Genomic DNA, 12827 nt, shown 5'->3' with positions numbered 1-12827 from the left:
ATACTTCTTTGTGTCTTCAAGTTTCTGTCATTGGTATCTTTGTTTTATTTAGGTTTGTCTGTCCAACTGCTCCTGCAAGTCTCTGCTGACATTGTGGGCATGGTGGAGCACCTATGCCTTGAAATACAAATGCAACCCACATTGTTTGACACTCCAGCCTTGGGTCGCTTGCCTGTGAGCTTAGTCATGTCTGCCTTCTTGTGACCGTTTGGACTGTAGCCCACCAGGCTCCTCTGTGTATGCGGTTTTCCACACAAGAATACTGGAGTGGGTTGCTTTTCCTTTTCCAGAGCATCTTCCCAACACAGGGATCAAACTCGGATCTTCTGTGTCTCCTGCATTCCCGCAGATTCTTTACCCACTGAGCCAACTTAGTGGGAGTTTAAAGAACAAAAAAGAAATGAGGAACCTTCATCTCTCTTCTCTGCCTTTGCAGTGTAACTATTCTGCTGCCAGGCTCCTTTGTCCATGGGATTCTTCAGGCAAGAATACTGCAGTGGGTTACCATTTCCTACTCCAGGGGATCTTCCAGACCCAGGGATTGAACCTGTATCTCTCATGTCTCCCTCATGGAAGGTGGAATCTTTACCACTAGCACCACCTGGGAAGCCTATTCTGCCAGGACTCTCAGGAAATACCTGATCCATCTGTGATCCCCCAAAATGAATGGTGGAGGAAGACCTTTTAAAGTTCAAGCAGGAAAATGATCAGGTCTCTGGTGCTGTAAAAATTAACTTGCCTGGCTTAAGTTTGTGGGTTTAATAAATACAGACTTCTCTGTATTATCAAAGTTAAGAAATATACTTTTCTTGTACCTAGCATTACTGGAAATCAATAAGTGCATACTGTTTTTATTGTAAAATCTGTCACTGAGAAAAATAACCTGATATGATTAAACTTTTAAGTAAACATGACTGAGATAGGAGTTTTAAGTAAACTTTGATCTGCCTCTTGAGAAACCTATAGGCAGATCAGGAAGCTACAGTTAGAACTGGACATGGAACAACAGACTGGTTCCAAATAGAAAAAGCAGTACGTCAAGGCTGTATATTGTCACCCTGCTTATTTAACTTATATGCAGAGTACATCATGAGAAATGCTGGGCTGGAAGAAGCACAAGCTGGAATCAAGATTGCCTGGAGAAATATCAGTAACCTCAGATATGCAGATGACACCACCCTTATGGCAGACAGTGAAGAGGAACTAAAAAGCCTCTTGATGAAAGTGAAAGAGGAGAGTGAAAAAGTTGGCTTAAAGCTCAACATTCAGAAAACGAAGATCATGGCACCTGGTCCCATCACTTCATGGGAAATAGATGGGGAAACAGTGGAAACAGTGTCAGACTTTATTTTTTGGGGCTCCAAAATCACTGCAGATGGTGACTGCAGCCATGAAATTAAAAGACTCTTAGTCCTTGGAAGAAAAGTTATGACCAACCTAGATAGCATATTCAAAAGCAGAGACATTACTTTGCCGACTAAGGTCCGTCTAGTCAAGGCTATGGTTTTTCCAGTGGTCATGTATGGATGTGAGAGTTGAACTGTGAAGAAAGCCGAGCGCCAAAGAGTTGATGCTTTTGAACTGTGGTGTTGGAGAAGACTCTTGAGAGTCCCTTGGACTGCAAGGAAGTCCAACCAGTCCATCCTAAAGGAGGTCAGTCCTGGGTATTCATTGGAAGGACTGATGATAAAGCTGAAACTCCAGTAGTTTGGCCACCTCATGCGAAGAGTTGACTCTTCAGAAAAGACCCTGATGCTGGGAGGGATGGGGGCAGGAGAAGAAGGAAGGAGATGACAGAGGATGAGATGGCTGGATGGCATCACCAACTCGATGGACATGAGTGTGAGTAGACTCCAGGAGTTGGTGATGGACAGCGAGGCCTGGTGCAAAGAGTCGGACATGACTGAGCGACTGAACTGAACTGAACTGAACTGAACTGATGGGAATAATTGGGCTTCCCTGGTCGCTCAGATGAAAAAGAATACTCCTGCAATGCAGGAGACCCGGTTTCCATCCCTGGGTCAGAAAGATGCCCTGGAGAAGGAAATGGCTACCCATTTCAGTGTTCTTGCCTGTGGAATCCCATGGACAGAGAGGAGTCTGGCAGGCTACAGTTCATGGGGTCCCAAAGAATTGGACATGACTGAGTGACTAACACTTTCACACTTTCATGGGAATAACTGTATTTTGGAAAAGTCCATTTAGAATAGTCCCTTCAAATTTTGGTAACTTGAAACTAAATTAAGTTAAAATATAGTAATCTATTGAGTCCCCATGTCATTTTAATTGTGATGAAACATTAATTGCTAAACAGGTCTAAATTTACCTATTCTGTTTTTTTTGTGAGAGAGGCATTTGGGTTCATTAGACACATGTCTTGCAGCATCTTAACGAAAGAAATTGTGCTTTGGAACGTTGCATGTTTCTAGAAGTGTTAGGATTTTCCAATCAGGGACTGCTAATGTTAAAGGCAGTTCATGGTGGCTTAAGAAAAATAGTATGTTTTCAGAAAAGAAGGTATGAAGACTGGAAATACAGTTTGTTACTAATAAAAGGAAAAAGTGATTTTGTCCTGGAGCTGCTTATTTCAGTTCTAGGACAAAAAGAGACCAGAGGACTTCCTTGGGCTTGAGGCATCCTGTTTGAATTTCCCTGCAAGAGTCCTGGGTAACTTTAACAGTAGGGAAGAAGTTGATTGACTTTCTAATAGATACCACTCCCCAAACCTTTCCTGCTTATCTTAGGAGGCTTGTAAGTATTACACAAAGGGGAAACAAAGTCACCCAAGGAAAACGTTCCTATACCTTTGAGATGCAAAAGTTATATCTGGTCTTCTCCGGAATGCTCATCTCTGCTATCTTTTTAAAATGCAGATTTTGAAAAGAGGGCAAAGTAATTTCGAAACTGATTGTAATTTCAAATTATGTTGCCAAGTGTAAATAGAAATCATAAGCGTGTTTTCTCTAAATATATAGCCATCTGACAAGTGAGCTTAATTTTCTCTATTTGCCAGAAATCCAACATTAATTCAACCACTTTTGTAAATTGATGGGTTTTACATTGCTGCACATTACCCAGGGCTAAAATCTGATTTGAGAACTATAAGGTCTCTGTTTGTTTGTGTCTTTGTCTTTGAATAATATGTCTGTGGTTGATTTGTGGATGAGTTCTGTTTAATTGGCTTAAAGAAAAATTAGCAATTACAAGCCAAAAAATTATAAATGTAAGAGAAATTATCTAACTGAATTTCAGGTTCATGTGAACTGGGAAGTATTCAGTATTAAATTAATGCCTAGTATTTATGTCAAATTTGTTGATCTAATTAATTAATATAGACAGCTCTTTAGAATAATCAACATTAAGTATAATGTTTTCACTACACATAGGTTTAATAGAAGTTAAATAAAATCTTGTTATACCTGTTGCAAATTTGTCAGCAACAAATATAACTTGATATGATGAGACTTTAAAGTAAATGTAAACTACATAAGAGCTTTTAGGTAAACTCTATGAGAATAATTATGTTCTAAAAATCACCTAAAATAGTATCTCCAGATTTTGGTAACTATTACTTGCCTCCCTTGGTTTTCACTAGAAATTAAGGTTTCAAGAAGTCAGGGATTCTAGCTTCAGCATATAAATAAAGCCACTGAAAATAATAAAACATTTCAATATGGTAGAATGTATGTTTTCAGTTAAGGTATGAAGAATGTAATCGCCTTTTACTGTGAAAGTTTTATACATGATCAGGATTAACTAAATTTAGGTGGAAATTAACTAAGTAAATGGATTATGTTAAGTAAGAATATAAGACTGGAATTTGACCTCTCTCTCTCTCTGTTAGAAGTACACCATTTTGATAACAGATTGCAAGCGTTTCTGTGTCCTTAAGTGATCTGTACTTGTTTTCTTTTAATCGTTTTGTGACTTTGGTTAAATGAAAAATTATTGTTTCACAGTGACTTATGATCCTATGGTATTTTAAAACTTTTTTGATATTTTTCAATATAACTTCCAAAATCAAATTATAATGAAGTTCCTTTGACCTTGAACTAGCTTTGAGATGTTTCAAAGGGTCCCTGAAACACCCTAAAGAGAGATATGAAACCAATAGGTTCACTTTGAATGTTAAATTACATGGGAATTGTTATTAAATGAATAATAAATCTTCTTAGGTTACATTGTATGGTAAATGATGCAGATATCCTAGAAATTTTTATAGAGTTCCTAAATATCTAATATGTCCTGATAAAATGTTCAGTTCAGTTCAGTTCAGTCGCTCAGTCGTGTCCAGCTCTTTGTGACCCCATGAACTGCAGCACGCCAGGCCTCCCTGTGCATCACCAACTCTCAGAGTCCACCCAAACCCATATCCATTGAGTCGGTGATGCCATCCAACCATCTCATGCTCTGCCGTCCCCTTCTCCTCCTGCCCTCAATCTTTCCCAGCATCAGGGTCTTTTCAAATGAGTCAGCTCTTCACATCAGGTGGCCAAAGTATTGGAGTTTCAGCTTCAAAATCAGTCCTACCAATGAATACCCAGGACTGATCTCCTCCAGGATGGTCTGGTTGGAACTTCTTGCAGTCTAAGGGACTCTCAAGAGTCTTCTCCAACACCACAGTTCAAAAGCATCAATTCTTTAGTGCTCAACTTTCTTTATAGTCCAACTCTCACATCCATACATGACCACTGGAAAAACAATAGCCTTGACTAGATGGACCTTTGTTGACAAAGTAATGTCTCTGCTTTTTAATATGCTGTCTAGGTTGGTCATAACTTTCCTTCCAAGAAGTAAGCATCTTAATTTCATGGCGGCAATCACCATCTGCAGTGATTTGGCAGCCCAGAAAAATAGAGTCAGCAATGGTTTCCACTGTTGCCCCATCTATTTGCCATGAATTGATGGGACCAGATGCCATGATCTTAGTTTTCTGAATGTTGAGCTTTAAGCCAACTTTTTCACTCTCTTCCATTTTCATCAAGAGGCTCTTTACTTCTTCTTCACTGTCTGCCATAAGGGTGGTGTCATCTGCATATCTGAGGTTATTGATATTTGTCCCGGCAATCTTGATTCCAGCTTGTGCTTCATCCAGCCCAGCATTTCTCATGATGTACTCTGCGTATAAGTTAAATGAGCAGGGTGACAATATACAGCCTTGACATACTCCTTTCCTATTTGGAACCAGTCTGTTGTTCCATGTCCAGTTCTAACTGTTGCTTCCTAACCTGCATACAGGTTTCTCAAGAGGGAGGTCAAGTGGTCTGCTATTCCCATCTATGTTACCAGTTATAATTTTAGTTATTATTTGAAAGCATTATATGTCACAATAGTCACCAGTTTACTTTGTCAACTGCATTGTAATACTTAAATGTGTTTTCTTAAGTCTTTGTCATTATGGACAGTTATGGCTTCTTTCTGATACCTTTTCAGAAATGCTTCCTCTTCAAGAATATTTATAGAAAAGACTTTTAGGTCAATACAAGTCTCTGGCTTTCAAATCATAATGCTGAATTTGGGTAAGAAATGATAAACCTGATGGCTTCTCAAAGCTGTTAACAGAAAGGATCAGTTATATAGGACTGAATGTACTGGTGAATATCATTGATTTTTATGATTTCTTTCTGAAAAATTACTGGTTTAAATCTGTGTTTTTAAGGTGTAAAGGAAAACTTCCCCTTAAACTAATTATGACTTACAGTAATTTGGTAAATTTTACCTTTGTAAGGAGAACTGAAATGTGTATCATTTTCTCACTACCTGGTCAATCCTGCCAGTAGCCTACGCTTGTCTCAAAGATTAAGCCATGCGTGTATGCCTGCCTGGTACAGTGAAACTGCATTTAGCTCATCAAATCAGTTACAGTTCCTTTGGTTACTCATTATTGCAACTGGATTACAACTAGTTTTAGTAATCATTGTTTTGATTTGTTCCTTGTATTCAAATTGCTTCTGCTTTGTATCCCCCTGCTGTACTATACCATTGTCAGTTTTACTAACTACATTACTTATGTTCTATTTTATAAGATTGTTTTCTCTTACAGTACCCAGTGAGTATCCAGGCTTCCAGTAAAACTTCTATGGCTAAACATCTTGAGGAAATAGATTACGTATATAGCAAAAAATAATTGTAAGAGCATGATTCTAGGTATGGGAAGAAACAAGGGAAAATGTCTACTGGACCATAATTAGACAGAAAATCCAGAGAATCTTCAATTACCAATAGGTTCTAATCCAAAAATTAGCACCTGGATTGGCATATCAAGCATTTTAACAAATATCTCCCAAATATTGGTCAAATTCCTGACCAAGACGAAAGGATCTGCGAAATGAAATATTTCCTGCCGTGTCATTCATCAGTGATTACAGCCTTCCAATGTGAACCTGTGAACCTTGAGGTAACTCAGGAAGGAGGAAAATATCTGTCATCCAACAGGCATCAGCTTGCGGCCACTCCCCACCCACGATGAGTCCTGAGGAAACTCAGGATATGAGAATACAGGATATAGATCCCAGATAGTTGAGGTATGTATCAAGGGAATGATTTCAATGAGCCCTGACTTTGCATCTTCCCATTCATGGAAAAGAGGTAAATTCGTTAATTTGAGTTGCTGCCTCCCAGGCATGAAGTCCTCAAAATTCCTACTGAATAAAACATAACTCTCAACTTTTAGGTTGCAAATATTTCTAAGTCTACAGATATAAAGTAGAGAAACAAAAAGAAGTGACATTTGGAACACTGGCCCTGATGGTAGACATTCCCAGAGATCCATCTGATGAAATGCAACAAGAAGCGATTATAATGGTCATGGCCATTTTCCCCGCAAGAGTGTGAAATGGACATGGACAGTGAGGGGATATTACAGGGAAGAACAGAATCTGACTAAATGTTGAATCTATTTCTGTAACTTTTGCTTCTTCTTGGTTTTGTTCGCTAAATGGATTCTGTCTATACATAATGACCGGCCTCAGGGAACCCTGCCCTTCTGCCTGAATGTTATACCAAAGTGCTTTGTTCAGGGAAACATCCTGACATCGTCCACCTGTGAATGGCTGCAAGAGGATATTAACACATCCCTTTGCCAAGGAACCTGAGCCCTGTCTTGGTTGAAGTTACATGGCTGTCCATCCTATTGAAGCCAAGGCAACAGTTACCTGAAGAGAGAAGTGAGCTATGCGCTGGAAATAGAATAGATCTGGACTGTGGCAGTTAGGGTAACTTCCTGCCTAGTTCTCAGAGCAGATGCTTTACTACAGGTGTGGCCACACAGAACCCCACTGAATAGTTTTATGACTAAGAGCATCTCTCCCCATGGCCCCATTGAGTGAGTGAGTGAGTGAGTGAGTGAGTGAAGTCGCTCAGTCATGTCCGACTCTTTGCGACCCCATGGACTGTAGCCTAACCAGGTTCCTCCATCCATGGGATTCTCCAGGCAAGAATACTGGAGTGGGTTGCCATTTCCTTCTCCAGGAGATCTTCTTGACCCAGGGACTGAACCCAGGTCTCCTGCATTGTAGGCGGACGCTTTACCATCTGAGCCACCAGGGAAGACCCATTAGATACAGTTAAAACCACTCAGAAAGATATGCAGTGGGGACAAGCTTCCAGTGCCTAAAGAACACAATACAGGGCTAGGCTCTTCTTATGACCCTCCCTCTGTCACTACCAGGACATCACTCACACTCCATACACACACATTTCAAAGTGGCTTATCTTCCTTCTAGAAATAACCAAGACTTCTGGTGCCATCTTTCTCCATACCCAGGGCAATTTCCCTTGATCCACTCCAAAGAACCTCCTCCCCCATGCAGTCTCAGGTTTCTTCTGGCTCTTCAGGCTCCCCAGAAGTCCTTCTGGGTTTGATGCTCTCTCCTCACTCAACTTCAGTTCAACCATGTGCCCACAGTGAAATGTCACATGTGGACTCAGGGATCTGAGAAATGGCAGAGTCTCTGAGAACACAACCCCAGGATTACCTACTTCTAAAGCTATTCCCTACAGGATTACCTACTTCTAAAGCTATTCCCGCAGGCTTGGACACTGACCACTGCTGCCTGGTAACCTCAGCGAGAATAGTCAGGACCAGGACCCAGAGAGTGACCTGCTTCAGCAGATACTCACTATCCAAGTAAAGGAGGGAAAAGTTTGAATTCAAACTGTAGAATGTGGAACTGAAACATTCTGTAGTGGTGGAGGGGCAGAGGGCAGGTGGGCCTGTGGGGTGAAGAGACATGAAGGGCTCTGGTAGGAAAGCAAGAACCAGACATTCCTTCCACATTACATAGTAGCAACAAAATTGGTGTCTGCCTTTTTAGGCAATTTATCAATTGGTTTTCAGATTCACAGCATCAAGGTTGTTCTTGATGGTAGCATCTTGATGTTCCCTTTATTTCACTTCTTTACCTATTAACCATAGTTTTGTGTCCCTCAACCCTCTCTGCTTCCTGCCTGGCTCTTGGCTTACTTCAACAGAGACTAGACTTTCTCAACTTAGTTCAGAACTTTCTCTGATAAACACTTGGGCATTTATGGCCACATAGAACCAAGTGTTTGAAATTAGGGTTGTCTCTGCAGATGCAGGGTGTATGATTGTTGTATGTACATTATTCCTAAGGAAGCATTTCTTGTGCCCCAACCAACATGCAGCAGGACTTTCCTTACTGATGGTCTTTTTTGCTGGAATGCCCCGTCTATAAAAAATAAAACATCATGCAGCCCACATGTCCAAGACCAGAATTCACCAAATGTGTTTCTCATAGTATTAATTATTGTTAACTAGTTTTTTTTAACTTTTTAAATTATTTTAGTGCAATATTTTACACTGTGCAAAATAGAACTAGGCAATGATGAGAGTGTAATGGGCAGGAAGGCCAGAGGTCTCCCAGCAGCAGGAGGAAAGAAACTGCAAGTGGCAGATGCTTTTTCCTTCTCTACACAAAATTTAAAAAGATTTTAATTTTTTTATTCTGTGTTGAGGAGACCTGGTTCTACCTTGAGCTAACCAATGAGTTTTTCTTATGTAATGAAACTATGTATTTGCTTTGGAATTTGCCTTTCTTTAAAATGGTTCAAACTAAGACTAACTTTTTTCTTTTCTTAAACCTTGGACTGATAATGGCTCGACAAACCAGTATTCCTGTCAATTGTGTTATGACGGGGGATGACACATCTCATGCCATCCTATCTCAAAAGTGCATATTGTGGGAGAGGTGCCTGGTGAAACTCCCTCAGCCTTGAGGTGTCTCTCTTATCTAATTAAACAGCTTTCTAACAGACATAAAACACCTTGCTAAAAACTAGCAAGGGGGCACTCTTTCTGTACCCTTCTGTCAGAGCCTTTCCCTATCTCTATTATACTTTAATAAAACTTTGCTACACAAAAAGCTCCAAGCAGTCAAGCTTCATCTCTGACCCTGGATCAAAATCCTCTCCTCCGGAGGTCACAAATCCGGTGTAACACACGGCTAGCAGCAGCAGCCTTTCAGTGACAAGCCCACCTCCCACATCTTTATGCTGTCAACCCTATCCTCTTCCCAGAGGAAACCAGGGTTATCTGTTTTATTAAAGTCCTTCCATAGATGTGATTTGCAACTAAAAATGAGTGCAATCTACAACTGCCTTCAGTTTTTCTCCTGGTTGAATATTCATGTGAAAGTGAAAGAACATAGTCCATGGAATTCTCTAAGCCAGAATACTGGAGTGAGTAGACTTTCCCTTCTCTGGGGGAATCTTCCCAATACAGGGATCAAGCCCAAATCTCCAGCATTGCAGGTGGATGGATTCTTTACCAGCTGAGCCACAAGAGAAGCCCAAGAATACTGGCGTGGGTAGCATACATGTTTCAATATATCTGAGTGTATTTCCAATGATTGTCTTTGTACTGATATCCTGGCTCCACTGTTCCTGGACTAGAGTCCTAGAACAAAAATTTTCTACCGTCTCTTAAATTTTAAAGTAACTGAAAGGATAGAGTCGGCAGAACTAGCAAATAAAAATAACAGATGCTTAACTGAACTTGATTTTTGAATTTCACAGAAGTGACAATTTTTAGTATAACTGTGTCCTATGCAATATTTGGAAATAGTTTTACTGCAATTTCTTTCTCTGATTATATGAGTGAGATTTACAGTTACCTCAAGATATGCTTTCTATCTGGCAACACTTCCAAGGAAAGTGTAACATGCTAAGTCATTAAAAGTTACTCATCTTTTGAGAAAGAGAACCGGCAGTCAATAGACAGAAGTGTGTATTTTGTGTCCAATACAAAACACAATTGCAAACATGTACAAACCCTTCAGACTTTTTAGAGGAAATTGATTTGGAAGAGCCATCATATAGCATTCAATGTTTAGACTTTTAGTAAGGCTAAGGCAGACGTAAGGAACAAGAAGACAAAAATCTTCTCTTTCCTTGTGATAGGGACTAAATATCCTAGAGTCCTGGTTTTTCTAGGTTTTAAAAATCCACTAACCGTGAAATGGATGTGTGCCTTCCAACAATGTCAAGAGTTTATCTACCAAAAGCCATTCTCCATTCACACAAACCTACTTCCATCTAAATCCTAACCTGCAAGCCCAGCTTATAAGCTTGTGAATTTCCTGTTTGCATCACATTCCCTTGCTCTTTAGAACCTGGGCTCGTCACTGCATATGGTCCCATCTGCACAGAAATCATGGGGACATCTCTTCTAAAAAAAAATTTGCCTGATTCTTATTTTCATTTGTGAATCAGTCAGTTTATCACTATCACAATGATATGAAAGAGTATTCACATTTGTGTTGTGAGAAGAACTGTTAAGAATCTTGTCAAGGGAGATGAAGGGCGAAAACCTCAGAGGACTGTAAACTAATATCTTGAGAAACAAGAGCCACTCCCTGCTATAGCAGCAGTACTGATTATGGGGTGTTGGGGAAAGAAAGAGAGGTTTAGAAGGACAATTTCACACTGTGAAAAAGACTCCTGTTGCTGCTTAAGAAGCTCCTTGCCCCTTGCAAGGGAAAACAGTTTCAAAAGAAGACAACAAGATGAGTGAGAGTATTTCAAGCAATATCATGGTGAAATTTGTATGAAGAAACTCCTTTTGGGGACTGAAAAAATAACTTGGAAATATCACTCAGTACTTGAGCTTTTATTGTGAAGGAAAACTTAAAAGATTTTCAACCAATAACTTCATGCTAGAGGGATGGTGAAGCAAAATATTGCACACAGGCACTCAAGAAAAGAAAGCTTCCTTGTTGCTTTGTCCTCTTGTTAAGTCATTCTATTAGTTACTTACAAGATTCTTACTCATAACTGGAATACAATATTGAGTGCATCTTCTCAGTGCCATTTATATAGAAATTGCATTGTGGAATAACTATCCTGTCATAATTCTGTAATCATTTTTGTACTAACAAAATACTACACCCCAGAGACAGATATATTCAAATCAGCCCAAATATAAATTGGGAAGACCAGTCATGGAAGGGAGTATCTAAATTCCTTCAGATCATTACCTCTGACTATTCCTGCAGAGAGGCTGGGCACAGGTATTGATTGACCACAGAGACAAAACATCTCTGGACAAGGATCACAAGCATCAGAAGACAGTTTGTCTTCCACTCCACTATGAACCTTTAAGGAAACAAAGACATACCATGTTTGTGAAAGTGAAGAAGAACTTAAGAGCCTCTTGATGAAAGTGCGGGCGGCTGCGATGGTGCACAAGCACGGCCGAGAGGAGCTACCCCACGTCCGAGGTCAGGGGCAGCGGCTGAGAGTGCCAGGCTGCAACAGCACAGGGGCAGCTGACAGGTGTTACCCCACGTCCAAGGTCAGGGACAGCAGCCAGGAGGAGCTACCCAACGCCCAAGGCCAGGGGCGGCGGCCGAGAGGAGCAACCCCACGTCCAAGAAGCAGTGGCTGCATGGGTGCAGGAGGGCCTAGAGGAGCTACACCACGTTCAAGGTCGGGAGGGGCGGTGGTGAGGAGACACCCCTCAGCCAAGGTAAGGAGCAGCAGCTGCGCTTTGCTGGAGCGGCTGTGAAGAGATACCCCACGTCCAAGGTAAGAGAAACCCAAGTAAGATGGTAGGTGTTGCAAGAGGGCATCCAAGGGCAGGCACACTGAAACCATAATCACAGAAAATTAGTCAATCTAATCACACTAGGACCACAGCCTTGGCTAACTCAAAGAAACCAAGACATGCCCTGTAGGGCCACCCAAGACGGGGAGGTCATGGTGGAGAGGTCTGACAGAATGTGGTCCACTGGAGAAGGGAATGGCAAACCACTTCAGAAGTCTTGCCTTGAGAACCCCATGAACAGTATGAAAAGGCAAAATGATAGGATACTGAAAGAGGAACTCCCCAGGTCAGTAGGTGCCCAATATGCTACTGGAGATCAGTGGAGAAATAACTTCAGAAAAAGTGAAGGGATGGAGCCAAAGCAAAAACAACAGCCTGTTGTGGATGTGACTGGTGATGGAAGCAAGATCCGAAGCTGTAAAGAGCAATATTGCATAGGAACCTGGAATGTCAGGTCCATGAATCAAGGCAAATTGGGAGTGGTCAAACAGGACATGGCAAGAGTGAACGTCAACATTCTAGGAATCAGCGAGCTAAAATGGACTGGAATGGGTGAGTTTAACTCGGATGACCATTATATCTACTACTGCGGGCAGGAATCCCTCAGAAGAAACGGAGTAGCCATCATGGTTAACAAGAGAGTCCAAACTGCAGTACTTGGATGCAATCTCAAAAATGACAGAATGATCTCTGTTCATTTCCAAGGCAAACTATTCAATATCACAGTAATCCAAGTCTATGCCCCAACCAGTAACGCTGAAGA

At 40.9% G+C, this 12827-nt stretch overlaps 1 protein-coding gene across 1 annotated transcript in view; it reads left to right on the top strand.

The window, feature by feature from the left end:
• Positions 1-11695: 11695 nt before the first annotated feature.
• LOC138080755 (putative serine protease 47) overlaps positions 11696-12827 on the top strand; it is a 79847-nt gene continuing 78715 nt past the window's right edge. Inside the window, exon 1 of the mRNA XM_068973618.1 lies at positions 11696-11852. Coding sequence (XP_068829719.1) covers positions 11696-11852 — 157 coding nt within the window. The remainder of the gene's footprint in view (positions 11853-12827) is intronic.

Source organism: Capricornis sumatraensis, chromosome 6 (genome assembly GCF_032405125.1).
Source record: "Capricornis sumatraensis isolate serow.1 chromosome 6, serow.2, whole genome shotgun sequence".
Classification (NCBI taxonomy): domain Eukaryota; kingdom Metazoa; phylum Chordata; class Mammalia; order Artiodactyla; family Bovidae; genus Capricornis; species Capricornis sumatraensis.
Note: the sequence above shows the minus strand (reverse complement) of the source record. Positions and strands in the feature narration are given on the sequence as shown.